Raw genomic sequence first — 20,685 nt, 5'->3', positions numbered from 1 at the left:
CATGTCGTTGGTAAGGTTAAAAGATAAAAAAATAAATCCCAATAAGTGTATATTGATTGGTTTGACTTTGCATGGAAGTTATAGCATGCACTAATGATGGTATATACACTGGAATTTCTATTTATTTTTTATACTAGTAAAGGCAGCGATCAGCGACTTATAGTGGGACTGCTGGGGGGCAATCTGAAAAACGGACAGTGGGTGGAAAATGACACCGACACAAATACAGTAATCAGTACCAATATATTATACACAGTCACTGTTCTAGCGACACTGGCTGGGTAGGGGTTAAAATCTAGTGGCAATCAAGGGTGCTGCTTTTACTTTTCAGGGAGAGGAAAAAAAAAAAAAAAAAGGAAGCAGCCACACTGCTGCTCTCTATATAGAGCCCTGTGTTATTAGTAAACACAGGGCTCTGTACTGTGATTCGCTAAGCCGATCAGCAGGTCCTGGCCATAAATCATTGGCCAGCACCTGCCGATTGTATTGTGCTGTACCAAATTACAGTACAGATGGAGCAGAGAGTTTGGACAGGGATTGGATATGGGGCCGAAAGGAGAGTTCAGTCCAGGATTACTCCTAGCAACCTGGCATGTGCAGACGGGTTGATAATGATGCCATTGATCTCCAAAGTTTGCATATGCCTGGAGAATTGGTAATATATAGTATGTACAATTTTTAAAAGGAGAAGTATAACCAAAGCTTGTACGTCAAAAAGGATCACAGGAGTGCAATTCTGCTGAAAACTGTGACCAGTTTTCAGCAGAGCAGACTGAAGTCCGCTTCCTGCTGACATCACCAATGTCAGTCCAGGCATCCCGATAAACTGAGTCTGGGTCTGCCAGGTGCCTTGACTGATAGCCGGCTAGCTGCTGCCATAACACTGGCATTTAACGTCAAAGTAAGGAAATTTTAGTGTGTGTTTTTAACAACTGGTTTCAACTGTTACCTCTATCATATCAGAGTATTCAAAAGGGAATGAGCCTTTAAAAAGATTCTTTATGCAAGGGATTGTTGTTACATATATGAAGGTCAGCACAATATTTAAAGCAAAAAGCTAAAGCTCACTTCTGGTCCGGACTTGAAGGAGAGGAAACTTTCTACTGCTGTCAGAGTACCTAGAAAGAGAAAATGATTCTTTCAGTTACGTTTTATAATTATCACCTGACAAACTTACATTAGATATACACAAAATAAAGAATAGGTTGTGTTCCAAGTAGCTGAACAAAGTATAATTTGCACATGAAACAGCAGAGTCTAGCTTCTTACTCTTTAGGCCGGGTTCACACCGGAGCGATGCGGGAACGCCGCGAATCCGCGGCGGTTTCCCGCATCGCATGCCTCCCGCCGGCAGTTCACACTGCCCTATGTGGACTGCTGGGAGTGTCAGTGAAATGTTAATGACACCCCCAGATCAGTTCGCATATCGCAGTGCGATCTGCAAACTCGGACAGGAATCGGATCGCATGGTGTGAACACCCATGCGATCCGATTCTGCTGCGGACCAAAAAAAGGGTCCCGTGCGAGTTTGCGGCGGGTCCGATGCGAATTCAGCTATACTATCTGTATGGCTGAACTCGCATCGCACAGAGATCGGATGTGATTTGCACTGCAGTGCGGTGCGAATCACATCTGGTTCTCGCTGCAGCAGCAGTGTGAACCCAGCGGTGTGTGAAGAAATTAGTTTTGTTTTTATAAGTTATTACCACAACAATCCTACCAATGACCTATCCAGACAGTATACATTTCAGGGGAAATACACATGGTGTGAAATTAAAGTGAGTGACAGAAGCATGATACCAACATTGTTAGCCTCCTATAGAAAATGCAGCTTACCTTGCAGGGTCTGAATTAAAGTATACAGTACAGTATGTCAGCCAAAACTTTTCTAATATTGGGTAAAAGTAGGGAAGAATAATAACTCCGTATGGGTTTTTACTGCCATCTTGGACACCGCTAGAAAGATTTAACCTTACGTCCTGTCCTGCTAATGATGGTTTCACCAGACAGGAAGTGAGGGAAAACCTGAAACCGGGACAAAGACAAATAAAAATACTAAGAGTGGTTCTAGAATTCCACTACCCTACTAAAGAAGAGTTTTTATTTGTCTGCTGTTGGAGAGTTCCCCTTATTTCCTGTCTGATAAAACATTGTCAGAAGCACAGGAGGGAAGTCTCTCTAAAGCTAGCCATACACTAGTAGATTTTCAAACGAACGTTCATACAATTGTTTGTATAAACATTTGTATGAATATTCTCATAGAACATTCAGTGACATAGTACATTGAATGTCAGCCAAAATACAAAGATTTTGTTTGCTTAATATTAAAATTTTGGAATGAATGTAATTTCCCCGAATGTAAAAAACAATCGGTTAGAAATTCATTTGGACAAAAGAAAAAAAAAAAAAAAGAAAAAAAAGAAAATAAAAAAAAAAGCATTCTGCTTATTCTAATATTCTGTGTCACAGATGCTAAAAAAAAACAAAAAAAAAAAAAAAACATTGGATTGATTTATTTTGATTCATGGGGGCATTTATAAGCAATGTCTGGGATTTCATGCAATGATTCAGTATAAATTTTGTTGTAGCAAACACAAAAATTTACTATAAAGAGGAGGTCCACCCACCCCTGCAAAAATGAGCCAGCAGTTACACATACTGCAGCTACTGACTAACTAGTTGCTGACCGCCGGCTGTCAAATGACGGGCAGGCGGCACACCTATTGTGGCGGGAGGCCGTCATATGACGGCCTCCCGTTTAAACAGAGAATGAGCGCGATCGTGCACGCGCATCCCTGTTTCTTTGGTGGCGGCGTGTCACGGAGACACCACTCGCCACCGAAGGGGGTGAACAGCCATTGGTTATGGCTGTTTACCACGTGATCGACCGTGATGAAGTCACGGCCGATCACAGATGGCCACACCCCAACTGTGCACAGCGCATGCGCGCGATCGTAAGCGCGCTGCGCGTGCACGGCGGTGGCGGCGCGTTCCCCGGTAACACTGCTCGTCACCGACGCTGGTAAACAGCCATTGGCCGGCTGTTTACCCACGTGATCGTCTGATCCTTTCACAGCCGATCACTAAAATGTAAACAAACCACGGTAACGAGATGTTACCGGGTTCTCCTCCTCACGCCGATCGTGTGTGAGGAGGAGATTGTGGTAACATCTCGTTACCGCCTACAGTACACATCAAGCACACTGATTGCCGCCGCCCCCCCAATAAAGAGGACCTGTCACCACCCCTTATAGTACCTGTCACTCACAGTCCATCAGAGTACCTGTCACCAGGCCATCAGAGTACCCGAGTACCTGTCACCAGGCCATCAGAGTACCCGAGTACCTGTCACCAGGCCATCAGAGTACCCGAGTACCTATTTGCAGCCCATGTCTCATAGAATATACGTTGGGGTGTTTGCTTTCCAAAATGGGGTAATTTTGTGGGTAATTTCACTGTCCTGGTGGTCCAGGACCTTCAAAAGTGTGATAGGTACTACTTCAATGTTCGGCCTCTCTATGTGGCCAGGCTGTGTAAAAGTCCTACACATGTGGTATCACCATACTCGGGAGGAGTAGCAGAATGTATTTTGGGGTGTAATTTTTGCTATATATATGCTGTGTGTTAGAAAAAAATGCGTTTTAATTTTTTTCCACATATTCCAAAAACTTCTGGAAAAAAATTAACCATACAAAAGACTCATTATGCCTCACAGATTATACGTTGGGGTGTTTGCTTTCCAAAATGGGATCATTTTATGGGAAATTCCATTGTCCTGGTACTCCAGGGCCTTCAAAAATGTAATAGGTGGTTGAGAAATGAGATGCGTCAATTTTTGCTCGTAGAACGTCTGAAGGTACTACATCAATGTTGGTGCTCTGTATGTGGCCAGGCTGTGTAAAAGTCTCACACATGTGGTATTGCCGTACTCGGGAAGAGTAGCAGAATGTATTTTGGGGTGTAATTTGTTGTAGGCATATGCTGTGTGTGAGAAATAACCTGATATGACAATTTTGTAAAAAATAATAAAAAATCTTCATTTTGCAAAGAATTGTGGGAAAAAAATGACAACTTAAAAAAACTCACCATGCTACTTACTTAATACCTTGGAATGTCTACTTTGAAAAAAGGGGTCATTTGGGGGGTATTTGTACTTTCCTGACTTGTTAGTGTCTCAAGAAATGAGGTACACCTGATGTACTGAAGGCCTGATCAGAAGTGATCAATTTTCAGTGATTGCCACCATAGTTTGTAGACTCTATAACTTTCACAAAGACCAAATAATATAAACTAATGTGGGTTATTTTTTTTACCAAAGATAGGTAGCCGTATAAATTTTGGCCAAAATTTATGAAGAAAAATTACTAATTAGCAAAAATGTATGACAGAAACAAAGAAAAGGGCATTTTTTTTTCACAAAATTTACGTTTTATTTTATTAATAGCACAAAAAATAAAAAACCCACTAGTGATTAAATACCACTAAAAGAAAGCTCTATTTGTGTGGAAAAAAGGACGCAAGTTTCATATGGATACAGTGTGGGATGACTGAGTAATTGTCAATCAAACTGAGCGCTGAAAGCTGAAAATTGGTCTTGTCAGGAAGGGGGTGTAACTGCATTGTATTGAGGTGGTTAAATAGGACATTTACCTGTCCCGGAGTTCAGTGATGTTGGCACCACAGCTGATGTCTCAATCAAGTGTCGGGTGGTGCCGCCATTGCGGCTAAGGAAACCCAGCAGTGTAGCAATACAGCTTCATGCCGGGTCCCTACTGCGCTTGCGTGAGGAGACCACAGAAGTCCCCTACTGGCCCGGTGGTGGGGGGGGGAAGGAGGATGGAGCCAAGCTTCTGATGTAACGTGCAGTAGCCCGGATTCCCAGAAGTGGGGACAGGATACCTGTCAAAGATATCCGCTCTCCACCCCGAGATAAATGAGCGGAAGTTCCACTTTTGGGTGGAACACCACTTTAAACTACCATTGCTTTGGCTGAATATCAACAAAACCATTTGTAACATTAATAGTTTTAAATCTTAACGGTTATCCTCTAGAACACAGGTGTCAAACTGGTGGCCTTCCAGCTGTTCCGGAACTACATGTCCTATGAGGCATTGCAATGCTGACAGTTACAAGCATTACTCCCACAAGAAGGCATGATGGGATGTGTAGTTTGGCAACAGCTGGAGTGCTGCCAGTTTGACACCTGTTAAGATTAAAACTAATAATGTTACAAATGGATTTGCTGCTATTCAGCCAAAGCAATGGTAGATAATAATATATATACTGTATATATACATATATATATATATATATATATATATATATATATATATATATATATATATATATATATATATATATATATACACATATACATATATACACACACACACACACACACACACACACACACACACACACACACACACACACACACACACATACATATACAATGTTGTATTTGCTACGAAAAAAAATTAAAAAACTATACTGAATCATTGTATGAAATCCCAGCTCTAGATTCTAAAAAAATAAAATAAATAAATACCTTGTATGCTGTTTCTGGTGAACAGAACACCCATGTCAGCTGGAATGGAGTCAAAGCCACTGCTGCCAACAACATACACCCCTTTATCAGCTGCTTGGCTGTCATACTTCAGGTACATCGATTCCAGGAACTGTGAAGAGCAGATAGAATAAATAGCATGCATACATAAGGGCATATTACATGACATAATAATCTGAATTATGTAAAAAATGTATTGCGAGATCAAATATTGTAACCTGAAAAAAAAATAAAAATACAAAATGATATGTAAAATAATATATAATTTTTTATTTATTTATATTTTTAACATACTCCAAACTGCTACCTATATTACTACAATGGGAAAAATCATACCATTTTCTATACAGTATGCCATTTCTATTTCAAAGGATTTTATATACTGGATTTAAGAAGGGAGAGTCTATAAAATCCATTGAGCCAAAAGCGCATTCAGAAAAAAAAAAAAAAAAAAAAGGGGGGGGTGGTGTTTGAAGAAGAGTCCTCATGTTTATACAGATTGAGCTGCCAGTTTCTGTTTAAGTGTAAGGGGAAACAGCTGCTCATCCCAATTTGACAGGCTTGTTGGCGAGTGGCCTTGAATGGTGACAATATGCATTTGGGGCCTCTCGCCCATATGCCTGTCAAACGGGAACAAAGTGACTTTGTCTGTGCAGGTGAACAACATCTCTGATAGATGTTACAAGGCCTTTAAGTGTATTAGAGACTTTACAATCATACCTGTGGGTTCTCATAAAACTTACTTGGGGTTCACCACTTATATCCACAAAGTGCGCTCCATTTTCTACGCAAGCTCTCACCACAGGTTCACCATAAAACCTGTACTATTAAACACAAAAAATAAAATAAAAAAATAATTATTTTAATACAATACCACTATAAAAAAGGAGCAATGCTATTAAGTAATGCAATCAAGACTGAGCAGTTTTTTTCGTGTTGTCTGTATGCTGTGGGTGATTTTTTTTTATTTGTTTTTACTTATGATGTACACAACAGGAAGGGAGGAGAAAACGCTTCAAATCAAGTGAAAATCTACCCTTAGACACCTGCCTTGGTATCAGTGGGCCCTTTGGAGGAGTTCTTCACCTCCTGTTTGTTCTGGTGATAAGAAATAAAATGTTACAGCTAAGGCTTCATGCACACGAGACGCAGATGCAAACTCTGCTGGACACATGCTTTTAAAAGCTGAAACCGGCGTTTAGAAACGCGTGTTTTGCAGCGATTTTTACCGCATTTGCGTCTAGAAGCGTTTAGTTAAGCTAACATCATAGACCCTCCCCAGCTCAAAAAACAGTATTATTAACTATTTCAGCAATTTTGTGAGACCAGAGTGAGTAGCAGCAGCTGTTAGAGCTGCAGTGTACTTGTATTTAGCGTGTCACTTGCCACGGCACCTGCCACAAGTTGTGGATTGTCCACTTGCCACGTCACTTGCCACGTCATCTGCCACAAGTTGTGGATTGTCCAACTGCCACGTCACCTGCCACAAGTTGTGGATTGTCCACTTGCCACGTGACTTGCCACATCACCTGCCACGTCACTTGCCATGTCACCTGCCACAAGTTTTGGATAGTCCACTTGCCACATCACCTGCCACGTCACCTGCCACAAGTTGTGGACTGTCCACTTGCCACGTCACTCGCCACATCCCCTGCCATTACACTTGCCACGAGATGTGGATTGTCCACTTTCCACGTCACCTGCCATACCACCTGCCACAAGTTGTGGATTGTCCACTTGCCACGTGACTTGAAACATCACCTGTCACAAGTGGATTGTCTACTTGCCACATCACCTGCCACGTCACTTGCCACAAGTTGTGGATTGTCCACTTGACACGTCACCTGCCACGTCACTTGCCACAAGTTGTGGATTGTCCACTTGCCACGTCACCTGCCACAAGTTGTGGATTGTCCACTTGCCACGTCACCTGCCACGTCACTTGCCACAAGTTGTGGATTGTCCACTTGCCACGTCACCTGCCACAAGTTTTGGATTGTCCACTTGCCACATCACCTGCCACGTCACTTGCCACATCACCTGCCACAAGTCGTGGATTGTCCACTTGCCACACCACTTTCCACGTCACCTGCCACAAGTTGTGGATTGTCCACTTGCCACGTCACTAGCCACATCACCTGCCACAAGTTGTGGATTGTCCACTTGCCACATCACTTTCCACGTCACCTGCCACAAGTTGTGGATTGTCCACTTGCCACGTCACTTGCCACGTCACTTGCCACGTCCCCTGCCACAAGTGGAGTGTCCACTTGCCACGTCACTTGCCACGTCCCCTGCCACAAGTGGATTGTCCACTTGCCACATCACTTTCCACGTCACCTGCCACGTCCCCTGCCACAAGGTTGTGGATTGTCCACTTGCCACGTCACTTGCCACGTCCCCTGCCACGTCACCTGCCACAAGCGGATTGTCCACTTGCCACATCACCTGCCACAAGTTTTGGATTGTCCACTTGCCACGTCACCTGACACAAGTTGTGAATTGTCCACTTGCCACATCACTTGCCACGTCCCCTGCCACAAGTGGATTGTCCACTTGCCACGTCCCCTGCCACAAGTGGATTGTCCACTTGCCACGTCCCCTGCCACAAGTGGATTGTCCACTTGCCACATCACCTACCACAAGTTATGGATTGTCCACGTCACATGCCAGTCACCTGCCACAAGTTGTGGATTTTCCACTTGCCACGTCACCTGCCGGGTCACTTGCCGCGTCCCCTGCCAGGTCACTTGCCACGTCACCTGCCACAAGTTGTGAATTGTCCACTTGCCACATCACTTGCCACGTCCCCTGCCACAAGTGGATTGTCCACTTGCCACGTCACTTGCCACGTCCCCTGCCACAAGTGGATTGTCCACTTGCCACATCACTTGCCACGTCACCTACCACAAGTTATGGATTGTCCACTTGCCACGTCACATGCCAGTCACCTACCACAAGTTGTGGATTTTCCACTTGCCACGTCACCTGCCGGGTCACTTGCCGCGTCCCCTGCCAGGTCACTTGCCACGTCACTTGCCACAAGTTGTGGATTGTCCACTTTCCACGTCACTTGCCACTTCACCTGCCATGTCACTTGCCACAAGTTGTGGATTGTCCACTTGCCACGTCACTTGCCACCTGCCATGTCACTTGCCACAAGTTGTGGATTGTCCACTTGCAATTGCAATTGTTTAAAATATTTTTCTAATGGTTTTTCATCATTTGCAATCATTTTTGAGATTTTTAATGTAAAAAAAAAGGTCACCTTTAAAAACGCTTATAAACGAAAACGCGGCAAAATGCGGTAGCGGCGTTTTGCGTCTGAAACGTGGAAACTTTTGCGTCTGAACCCATTTTTTTGCTTCTGGAAAAACGAGGTTAAACGCAACTGCATAAAAACGGCAAAAAACGAGACTGTGTGCATGGATACATAGGATAACATTGAATGAGTTCAGGAGCAGTTGAAAAAAGTGTCCAACTGCCTCTGAACACGCGTTTAACTGCGTCTCGTGTGCATGAGGCCTAACACTTTCACAATGGTCACCAGGACAAGAGGAGGGGTAATCTCCTTAGAAGGGGGATGTGAGCAATACACACTGGGTTTTTAATCTTTCCCCCTAGGTATATGTGAACCTTCACTTTTAATAGGAATTCAGGGGGACTGGTAGGACCACCAGGGGTTTCACACAACCAAAGCAATAAAGGGAACAGGATACTTTTTCATACAAGTACATGGTATACCAGACACATCAGGAATATGAAATGTTGGGGTAACATTCTGTAAGAGAAGAAACGTATGCGTGTCTTCATGCTAAAATGCAGTTAACAACCAATCGGAATTTATGGGTTACTTCACCTCACATCCGAACAGCGGCAGTCGCTGTCAGCCTGTCATTAAACAGGCTGAGCGGCTCCTGCTATTCACATGCCCCAGTAATTCCAGCAGCAATAATTTGCCGAATCCAGTGGCTGTATGTACACGGCTGTGCAAATGTGGCCTAGGACAAGTCAGATTATGAAATTTTCTCTTTCCTTACACCACAGGTGAAAAGGAAAACCCTCCTGCGGCGCCATTGTGCTCTGCCGGCAGCGCCACTAATCAACCAGGAAACAAAACAGGAAACAAAACAGCAGGTTGTACAACCTGAGTATCCTATACAAAGTCAAAGTTCAGTTGGTCCCTGCAGAACTGGCTGATCCATGTATGCGGGGCCGTCTAATATATCCACCCCAATATTCCAAAAAAAAAAAAAAAAAAAAAAACACACACACACTTAAAAACGTATATATTGAATTTGTACAATATTCCTTATCTAAACAATAGAAAAAGCAGTGCTGAATATAAATCCACACCAGTGAATTCAAAAATATTAAAGATGATAGACCCAGTCCAGTGAACATGAATTACTAAATGTTACTACACTGTGCAAACCCTGCCCCGAGCATAGAGAAAATTAATAGTTTGTATTGAAATTAATTAACACAAATTATTATATAGTGCATATCACCAGATGAATAGTGATAACAAATATATACGATCTGTTGAAAAAAATATCCTGGCACTAAATATTATTCAACACTAAAAAGTAAATAAACAAATAACGAGAATCAAATGAATTGTTTCAAGTTCTATCAAACAATGTCCACTTCCTAAAAACATTGTTACCAACACCACTGTGAAAAGCTCCTGAGAATATAATGTATCCCAGTAACATCATAGTCCATACGTTGAATCTTCAGATCATAATCCAAATAATGGAATAGTGAAAAAAACGTTCAACCCGTGTCTCTTGAATAAACAGCAGATTACATCTACACTCCTCCACCACACCGCTCTAGATGTGACTCCTCTCCCCTTATGTGATTACACTCACCCGCTGTATATGCCTCACACTTTCGTGTTTGGCTGGATGTGCTTTTTCCCTTTACAGGGTTTAAATGGGGTATCCAGGTTTCCACTCCAGAATGCAGGGCTAGTACCATGGCTGTTCTCATAGATGCCACGGATGTTTCCATAGGTGTCACGGCTGTTCCCATAGATAATCTCATGCAACAAAGAAAAGATTTGCTTCCATAGCGTGATACAGTATAAAACTTTTTAATCACACATAAAAATCTCTCACATTGCACTCACATCAAAGGATGAATAAACACGCCAAGTATAAAAATTCACAGCACTCTTGAGTAACCCATACTGAAGCATAGGTGGTCACGGCGGACCCAGGATATGCGGGAATAATGGATAGTCTCTCACCGCTCCTTAACTGTACCGCCGCTTTACAGGGATCAATGTAAGATGTTCAGCATCCTATATGTATCTCTCTCATTCGCCTAGTAGCCAAAATCCGACATGTTTCGTCATAAAGTTGACTTAATCATGGACCAGGTTTATGACGAAACATGTCGGATTTTGGCTACTAGGCGAATGAGAGAGATACATATAGGATGCTGAACATCTTACATTGATCCCTGTAAAGCGGCGGTACAGTTAAGGAGCGGTGAGAGACTATCCATTATTCCCGCATATCCTGGGTCCGCCGTGACCACCTATGCTTCAGTATGGGTTACTCAAGAGTGCTGTGAATTTTTATACTTGGCGTGTTTATTCATCCTTTGATGTGAGTGCAATGTGAGAGATTTTTATGTGTGATTAAAAAGTTTTATACTGTATCACGCTATGGAAGCAAATCTTTTCTTTGTTGCATGAGATTATCTATGGGAACAGCCGTGACACCTATGGAAACATCCGTGGCATCTATGAGAACAGCCATGGTACTAGCCCTGCATTCTGGAGTGGAAACCTGGATGCCTTCAGAAGTCACCCAATTAGTAAATAGAGTCCACCTGTGTGTGTAATTTCATCTCAGTATAAATACAGCTGTTCTGTGAAGCCCTCAGGAGGTTTGTTAGAGAAGGTTAGAGAATGAACAGCTCAACGAAGGCCAAGGAGTACACCAGACAGGTCAGGGATAAAGTTGAGGAGAGGTTTAGAGCAGGGTTAGGTTATAATAAAAAAAATAAAATAAAAAATGTATCCCATGCCTGAACATTTTACAGAGCAGTGTTCATATGTAAAAATTAGGGATGCACCGAAATTTCGACCGCCAAAACATATTGGGCGAAAATGGCCTTTTTGGCAATTTGCTGAAAGAGAAAAATTGCAGCTAATGGAGCCGCCTATCACGAGGGTGTCCTACAGCACAGAAGGGAGAGGAGAGCCGCCGCCTGGTTGATTACAGTGCCGGGAACATAACAGCTTTCATTTCAATAGCTGTGTGTTCCTCGCTGTATGCCGTCACATACAGCCCCTCCCCCTTGTCCAGGGAACTTTGATAGACAGATCACCCATCCCAGGCTGGCTGCAGTGGGGGACAAAGGCTGGCTGCAGTGGGGGACAAAGGCTGGCTGCATTGATCTCCTGTACCATGTCCCCAGTCTGACCATCTCCTGTATAAAAATATCTTTTCAAAAATACGTTTCGGTATCGGTCATTTCGGCCTAGTGTATTTTTCCATTTTCGGTATTGGTTTCGGCACCAAAAAACCCATTCGGTGCACCCCTAGTAAAAAATAAATTCTTCACCACAAAATGTTTTAAATCTTTTTAGATGTGCCGTGAACATTTATAGATAAAAAAGGTTTTAGAAACACTGGTTTACATCAAAGTATATTCATGTTTTAGAATGGCTCAGACAAAGTCCAGACCTAAATCCAATTGAGAATTTGTGACAAGATTTGAAAATTGCTGTTCAGATGCTCTCTATCCAACCTGACAGACTGTGAGCTATTTTGCAAGGAGGAATTGGCAAAAAATGTCCCTCTAGATGTGCAAAGCTGGTAGAGACATACCCAAAAGGACATGGAGCTGTATTTGCAGCAAAAAGTGGTTCTACAAAGTATTGACTCAGGAGGGCTAGATACAAATGCACACCACACTTTTCAGATATTTGTAAAAAAAGGAAATTTATATTATATATCATTTTTCTTCGACATCACAATTATGTGCCACTTTGTGTTCGTAAGTCACATTAAATTCCAATAAAATACATTAACTTTTTTGGTTCAAAGCACTGTAGGCAGACTTCTAATTCTGACCGCCATAACTACTCATTGTCATGCAAATGTGATGGCTTCAATGTTCTCCAAGTCCCTAACCTAGAAGTATGATAAGGAATAATGACGCTGACAGTATAATTTGTAAAAAAAAAAAAAAAAAAAAAAAAAAAAAAAGTGTACTAAAACTAGACACTGCTAGACAAATAGCATTTTCAGGAGGCCAAAGATCTCAAAAATGTCCTTCACTTGGAAGGACCAGTGGGAACCATTCACTGATGGCACTGGGGAGCTACAGTTCATTGAGGGAACCATGAATGCCAACATGTACTGAGACATACTGAAGCAGAGCATGATCCCCCTCCCTTCGGAGACTGGGCCGCAGGGCAGTATTCCAACAGGATAACGACCCTAAACACACCTCCAGGAAAAGCACTGCCTTGCTAAAGAAGCTGAGGGTAAAGGCGATGGACTGGCCAAGCAGGTCTCTAGACCTAAACCCTATTGAGCATCTGTGGGGCATCCTCAAACGGAAGGAGGAGGAGCAAAGTCTCTAACATCCACCAGCTCTGTGATTCCATCATGGAGGAGTGGAAGAGGACTCCAGTGGTAACCTGTGAAGCTCTGGTGAACTCCTTGACCAAGAGGGTTAAAGGCAGTGCTGGAAAATAATGGTGGACGCACAAAATAGTGACACTTTGGGCCCAAATTGGACATTTTCACTTAGGGGTGTACACACATTTGTTGCCAGCGGTGTAGACATTAATGGCAGTGTGTCAAGTTATTTTGAGAGGGCAGCAAATTTACACTGTTCTACATGCTGTACACTCACTTCTTTACTCACTTTTGTGAGATACTGTATGTCAGGGAGATCTGGCTGTGTAAATATCCAAGACACATAAGAAGCCAGTGGCTGACTTAATGCACTAGGCTCTACCTTTGGGGGGGGGGGGGGAATATAGGATTTTGATAACAGCTTACCTGTAAAATCTTCGAGGAGCACATCAGTTTATGTAGCAAGGCAATATACTTAAACCCCATAAAAGAGGGGAGGGACCTCTGTGTCCAATGATGTACTCCCAGAAAAGGATTTTTCAGGTAAGCGGTTATAAAAAAAATCATATTTCCTTTATTGTACAGCATGGGACACAGAGCCTTAAAGAGGGATTTCACTGGGAAAAAAAAAAATATTAAAATATTAAAAGCCAGCAGCTATAAATGCTACAGCTGCTGACTTAATAAATGGACATTCACCTGTCCCAGGGTCCAGCGATGTCGGCAGCCGAAGCCCATCGATCGCTCGGTTGCTGCCGCCATTCTAGGTGAGGGAATCAGGAAGTGAAGCGTTGCGGCTTCGGTTCCCTACTGTGCATGCGCAAGTCACGCAGCGCAATAGGAATTGTCCGCTCTGTCTCTGGGACCCGTGTGCATCCCAGCAGACATGGGAGTCTATGCCAGGAAGTAGGTGCAAATACCTGTCTTAGACAAGTAACTGCACCCCCCCCTCCCCCCTGAAAGGTGTCAACTCTGACACGGGGGGGGGGGGGGGGGGGGGGGGGTTCCGATGAGCGGAAGTTCCACTTTAGGGTGGAACCCCACTTTAAGTAATTACTTAATGGGACATCTCATAGCAATGCTACTTGAGGGGTGGGAGAAACAAACAACCCACAGGGTACCCACAGACTTGAGGACTTATACTGCTGCCTGTAGTACACTGCGTCCAAAGGCGGATATCCTCATACCTCCTTACATCCACCTGATAAAAAAAAAAAAATAAATTTGTGAACGTACGCACTGAAGACCAAGTTGCGGCCTCACAGATCTTAGCCATGAAGGCTTGGTGAGGCACTGCCCAAGAAGCACCAACTGCTCTGGTAGAGTGAGCCTCAACTTGAAAAGGGGGAATCTTACCCATTAAAAGCATAAGTTTGAATTATAACTTGCCGAATACACTTAGAAACAGTGGATTTCGACGCTGCCTGTCCTCTTAGGACCCTCTGGCAGAATAAATAAGACAGTCTTATGAATCTGAGCAGTTGCCTTTAAATAGATCTTCACTGCTCTCACCACATCAAGACAATGTAGTGACTTTCTTTTCTTCAAAAACAAAATGATGGCAGGACAATATCTTGGTTCAGGTGAAAACCTGAAAATACTTTTGGCAAAAAGCCTGGACAAGGGCATAACACCACTCTCATGAATAATCAAATATGGCTCTTTTCAAGGAAGAGCGGCCAATTCTGAAACCCTACTTGCTGAGGATATAGCAACAAAAAAAAAAAAAAATACCAGCTTCCTTGTCAGAAGGACTAAGGGAATATGCTGCATCGGTTCAAATGGCTGTTTTTGTAACACTGACAAAACAAAATTCAAGCCCTAAGGGTTTAAAAAGGGGATTTAACTGGCAGATTAATCCGCATCAACCCTTGCAAAAAAAAAAAAAAAACTGGACTAAAGAATGTGTAGCAAGCAGTCTTTGAATTAAGATCGATAAGGCTGAGACTGTCCCTTAATAGTACTCAGGGCCAATTTCAACTCTACGCCTATTTGTAAAAAGGCAAAAATTCTGCTTATGATACAACATAACATAAGCCCTTCAGAATCTATAATATATATAGTTCTGGAAGCTGGTTTCCTTGCATCAAAGTAGAGATAAGGAACCTGGAAAGCCCACGTTTCCTCAGAATGTGGGTTTCAATAGTCAGGCCATTAAATTCAGCATTTGCAAAGTAGGATGGAATATCGGCCCCTGTGAGAGCAGGTCTGGCCTTAGTGGACTGGACCATGGATCCTCCACTGCCATCTTTACGATTTCTGCATACTATGACCTTCGGGGCCATGCTGGCGCTGCCAGAATTACCGGTTTCTTTCTGGCTTGATCCTGCAAAGAAGTCGAGGCAGCAACTGAATGGGGGGGGGGGGGGGGGGGACAACTGATCCCACGGTATCACCAACGCATCTGTTCTGCATGCGACTGAATCCTTTGTTCTGGACAAAGTTAACTAACTTTGTTGAACTAGACTCTAGAAGATTTACGTCCGGAGTTTCCCCATCTTTGACAAACAGTCCGAACATATCGGGGTGAAGAAACCATTCCCCTGGGAATATTCTGCTGATGACATTGTGTGCCAATCTTCTATTCCCGGAATGAAGACTGCTGAGAGAAATATTCCATGCCTTTCCGCCCAAGTTAGAAAATGGTTCACCTCTCTCTACGCTGAGACTCTTAGTGCCCCCTTTGATGATTGAGATAGACCACAGCCGTGGCACTGACGGATTGGATCCCAACAGGACAATCCCTTAACCTGTAAGTCCAGGTCTTTAGAGCCAGACGCACTGCCTAAATCTCTAGGATGTTGATGGGCAAGGCTCTTTCAGTTCTTGACCACTGTCCTTGGACAGTTGTCTACTTTAGTGCTGCCCCCAAGCCTGAAAGACTGGCATCTGTCGTTACCACTTTACTGATAACAGGTCTGAAGGATTTTCCTTTCAGCAGATTCTGGTTAGTAACCACCAGGTGAGACTTTGGGACAGCCTTGGGAACAGTCGTATTGGCAAGTCCAAAGCTTGTATAAAACAAACTAAAACTAGCGCTAAAGGAATAAAAAGTGAAATAACATTTATATATAAAGGACCACAGCAGCTATCAGCAAAGGTCTTAAAAACTTGTGAAATAAGCATCAATTACAACATGAAGTGCACAAACATATACCAATCACAATTAAAGTGCATAAGTGCAATAACAAATAAATTATATAACAGCAAAAATCACAGCCAGGTGAACGGAAATCTCAGAGACCACAATTAGCCAAGGACACACCCCCTCTTGTAACCCCACCTCACCAGAACACATGAACCCTCAGCTTTACAGTCTGGCTTGTTGGGGTGTTACAAAAGCAACCAGGACTCAGAGAAGTTCTTTCAAATACTTGAAAAAATTACTTAAAATCACATCACTTCCTGTTAAGCCATAAAAAATAAAAAATAAAATAAAAAAAAAAAACTTTAATAAAATGGAAAAGTTTATCACAAAACAAAATGGTTAAAATTATTTTAAAAAAATAGAAGTTCATGCGTTATATTAAATAGTTGATGGTAAGATAGTCTGAAAAAAAAAAAAAAGAAGAAAAAAAATATATATAAAATAAATGAAAAAAAAAAAAAAAAACGAACATGTAAATAGAATAAGAAAAGGTTTTAGGCAGCACAGTTTATCCAACCATTTCCTAGGGGTCTCAAGTTCTGTGAAATAGACAGGGTGGAGGCACATTGGAGGGGCTCCAATCTTAAGAAAGCTGTCTCACAGAATGATACCCAATGGATACATATGTTGGGTACTCTCAGTCCACACGGTTTAAATTTAGAACTAGATTTGAACTGTTTTTTGTCCAATTGGTAGATGGGTAATTTTAATTTTTATTCATACTTATTATATTTTCATTTTATATTTTTATTATTGTATTTTCTTTTTTTCCTTTATTTTGTGATAAACTTTGTATTTTATTAAAGCTTTGTTAATTTTTTATGGCTTAACAGGAAGTGATGTGATTAAAAAGGAAGTAATTATACAGAAGGCTTTTTCTCACACATGATTGCCCATTTTGTGGGAGACACCCACTCCCTTGCATATAAATTCCATCTCACCAGAACTGGAAGTGATGTCCTTGATGACTCCCTGGAGGAGCGAAATGCGTAGACGCATTTCTTGTTTACGTACTAGTGAAGCAATGTCCGGTGTCCGTGGAATGCATGCCGCACATGCGAACCTGGACATACACTGATGCCCGTTTCCTTCATCTGTCTCATGAGTGCCATTTGTAAAATGTGCAGCTTCTAAAGTGACGGCAGTACTTCACTATGTTTTCTTTTTCCTCTTGTCTTTTACATATTTGATCCTCTGTGGCCCGCATGGAAACGTTCGTGGTACCCTCCTTGAGATTTGTTTGACACATTTTTCAAGTATTTGGAAGAACTTCTGAGTCCTGGTTGCTTTCCTAACACCCCAACAAGCCGGTTTGACCCCCGGACTGTAAAGCTCAGGGTCCATGTGTTTTGGTGAGCGGGGGTTACAAGAGGCGAGTGTGTACTTGGCTAATTGTGGTCTCAGATTTCCGTTCACCTGGCTGAGATTTTTGCAGTTATATAAATTTATGTTATTGCACTTATGCAATTTAATTGTGATTGGTATATGTTTGTATCACTTGTGCACTTCATATTGTGATTTATACTTACTTGAATCACTCCACTAGTGCTGTCAAAATATTTGTACACTTAAGTCCAAAGCTTGGATCGTCTTGTTAGCAGATAGAATACGGTTTTGCAACAGGTGCCTTTTTAATAGGGATTCCACTCCTTTGGACCTGTATAGCACCCCTCAGTACAACTTTAGGAAATGTAGCAAGATCAAAAAGAGTCCTGGTTCCTAGGGTCCAGCCCTCAAAGAGAAGCGCTACAGGCAAAACCTTGTTTTTTATGCGAGGCCCGGGTACCATCCTGGAGCCGCAGTGGCGGGATGGATCCGGTTGTGGAGGCTTTTTAAATCCATCCGGGAGCATACCAGGCCCTTAGGTCTGGTACGGATTTTAAGGGGAGCCCCCCCCCTACGCCGAAAAAAAAAATGGTGTGGGGCCCCCCCCCCCAAAATCCATACCAGACCCTTATGCGAGCACGCAGCCTGGCTGGTCAGGAAAGGGGGTGGGGACGAGCGAGCGCGGTTGGTGCTTTGGGGAAGGGGGAAGCCCTGCCGCCGCCCCACCCGAAAGCACCTTGTCCCCATGTTGATGAGGACAAGGGCCTCTTCCCGACAACCCTGGCCGTTGGTTGTTGGGGTCTCCGGGGGGGGGGCTTATCGGAATCTGGGTGCCCCCTTTAATAAGGCCCCCCCCCACTCTATGTGAATGCGTAAGGGGTACATCGTACCCCTACCCATTCACCTTGGGGGGAAAAAAAGTGTCAATAAAAAACACAACACGGGTTTTTAGAGTAATTTATTAATCAGCTCTGGGGGTCTTCTTCTGACTTCTCCGCTCTGTTCCGCCTCTTCTCCCGGTGTCCGGCCTCATCTCCCGCTCTCCTCTGCTGTCTTCTTGCAGCTCTTTTACTAGCGGAGGAGCCCGGTCTCCTCCGTCCTTCTTCCTATGTTGACATGCCGCTCTCTTCCGCTGTAATGGCTTGTGCAACGACTTATATTATTAGGTATGGGGCGTGGTCACCGGGTGATGTCACAAGGTGAGCCCACCCCTTCATGACGTCACAGTCCCAGCATGCCCCGGGACTTGACGCCATAAAGGGGCGGGGTCGCCCCATACCTATATAAGTCGCCACACAAGCCATTACAGAAGAGAGCGGCGTGTCAACATCGGAAGAAGAGAGAAGGAAGAAGGATGGAGGAGACCGGGCTCCTCCGCTAGTAAAAGAGCTGCAAGAAGACAGCGGAGGAGCCTGGGAGACTAGGCCGGAGAGCGGGAGACGAGGCCGAACAGAGCGGAGAAGTCGAAAGAAGAGCCCCGGAGCTGATTAATAAATTACTTTAAAAACCTGTGTTGTGTTTTTATTGACACTTTTTTCCCCAGGTGAATGGGTAGGGGTACGATGTACCCCTTACTCATTCACATAGGGTGGAGGGGCCGGGATCTGGGGGTCCCCTTATTAAAAAGGGGCTCTCGGATTCCGTTAAGCCCCCCACCCGCAGACCCCAACAACCAATGGCCAGGGTTGTCGGGAAGAGGCCCTTGTCCTCATCAACATGGGGACAAGGTGCTTTGGGGTGGGGGGGCGTAGGGCGCCCCCTTCCCCAAAGCACCAACCCCCCCCCCACGTTGAGGGCATGCGGCCTGGTTGTGGTTCAGAAGGTGGGGGGGGCACTCGCTCGTCCCCACCCCCTTTCCTGACCGGCCAGGCTGCAATCTCAGATAAGGGTCTGGTATGGATTTTGGGGGGACCCCCACGTCGCTTTCTCTGCGTAGGGGGGGCTTCCCCTTAAAATCCATACAAGACCTAAGGGCCTGGTATGCTCCTAGAGGGGAAACCAATGCCAGTTTTTTATTTAAAATTTGGCGTGGAGTTCCCTCTCGAGAGCTGATTGTCGCCTCAATATAGATGGAGATCCGACTTGGAGACTACTTCCATTGAAATCAATGGGTACCAGTCGCCTAGTAGTACAGGAACCTTTTCTGAAGTCGGAGCAACTTCAGTAGTGTGCATTAAGATGGCTCTCATTCACTTACATTGTTTTTTTACATGTAGCGTGACTTGAGGTGACTAGGGGCGACCTGAAGTCGGATCCCGAGTTGCCCCAGTGTGAACCGGCTCTTACAGTGCATTGCTGAGCACTGTGCTGCATTGCATTACGATGCATTTAAAAATGTTCCATTTTCATGAAACACACACCAAAGAAACTCCTTGGTGTGAACTGAGCCTATTGGAAACAATGCATATCAGATTTGAGCAGCACAGACCAAAGCAAATGGTGTGAATGGGTCCTTAGGATGTTACCAGAAGGAAAAAAATAAAAAAAATAAAAAACACCACACACACTTCCACTGAGGACACCTAACAAGGACTTTGATCAACCCCTAGTCAAGGGATATGCAATTAGTGGTCCTCCAGCTGCTGTAAAACTACCCATCATGCCTCTGCCTCTGGGTGTCATGCTTGTGGCTATCAGAGTCTTGCTGTGCCTCATGGGACTTGTAGTTCTGCAACGGCTAGAGGTCCGCTAATTGCATATCCCTGCCCTAGTCTATTCAAAAGTTAAAAAAATAAAAAATTAAATAAAAAAAAAGTGACTTTAGTTATATTGTAAAAGATAGAATGCGCGTCTAACACATCCCTGACTGGACCTTTTAGCTGGTATCTAAAGAACTGTATATTACACTGCTAGTAAATGTAGAAGCTGTAAAATAAGTAAAAGTATATTCTTTCCCTTCAAAAAGGACACACGGAGTTTAAGAACTCAATTTTAATGTGTCTAGCCAAGCAATAATAGTGAAAAATACAAAACATATGTCCCTCACATTTTTTAGCTGGGCAAAGTAACAATGTGAAAGACAGTGTGCCCTTTGA

The 20,685-nt window shown here is 43.5% G+C and overlaps 1 protein-coding gene across 1 annotated transcript in view; it reads right to left on the bottom strand.

Moving 5' to 3' along the window:
* SCCPDH (saccharopine dehydrogenase (putative)) overlaps positions 1-20,685 on the bottom strand; it is a 63,122-nt gene that overhangs the window by 25,918 nt on the left and 16,519 nt on the right. Inside the window, exons 3-5 of the mRNA XM_077486143.1 lie at positions 6,310-6,390; positions 5,549-5,678; positions 1,069-1,118 (exon numbers count right to left, since the gene is read on the bottom strand). Of these exons, the coding sequence (XP_077342269.1) occupies positions 1,069-1,118; positions 5,549-5,678; positions 6,310-6,390 (261 nt within the window). The remainder of the gene's footprint in view (positions 1-1,068; positions 1,119-5,548; positions 5,679-6,309; positions 6,391-20,685) is intronic.

The sequence above is a fragment of the Lithobates pipiens genome, unplaced genomic scaffold (assembly GCF_037356315.1).
Source record: "Lithobates pipiens isolate NorthernLeopardFrog02 unplaced genomic scaffold, aLitPip1_a1.2 Scaffold_18, whole genome shotgun sequence".
Classification (NCBI taxonomy): domain Eukaryota; kingdom Metazoa; phylum Chordata; class Amphibia; order Anura; family Ranidae; genus Lithobates; species Lithobates pipiens.
Note: the sequence above shows the minus strand (reverse complement) of the source record. Positions and strands in the feature narration are given on the sequence as shown.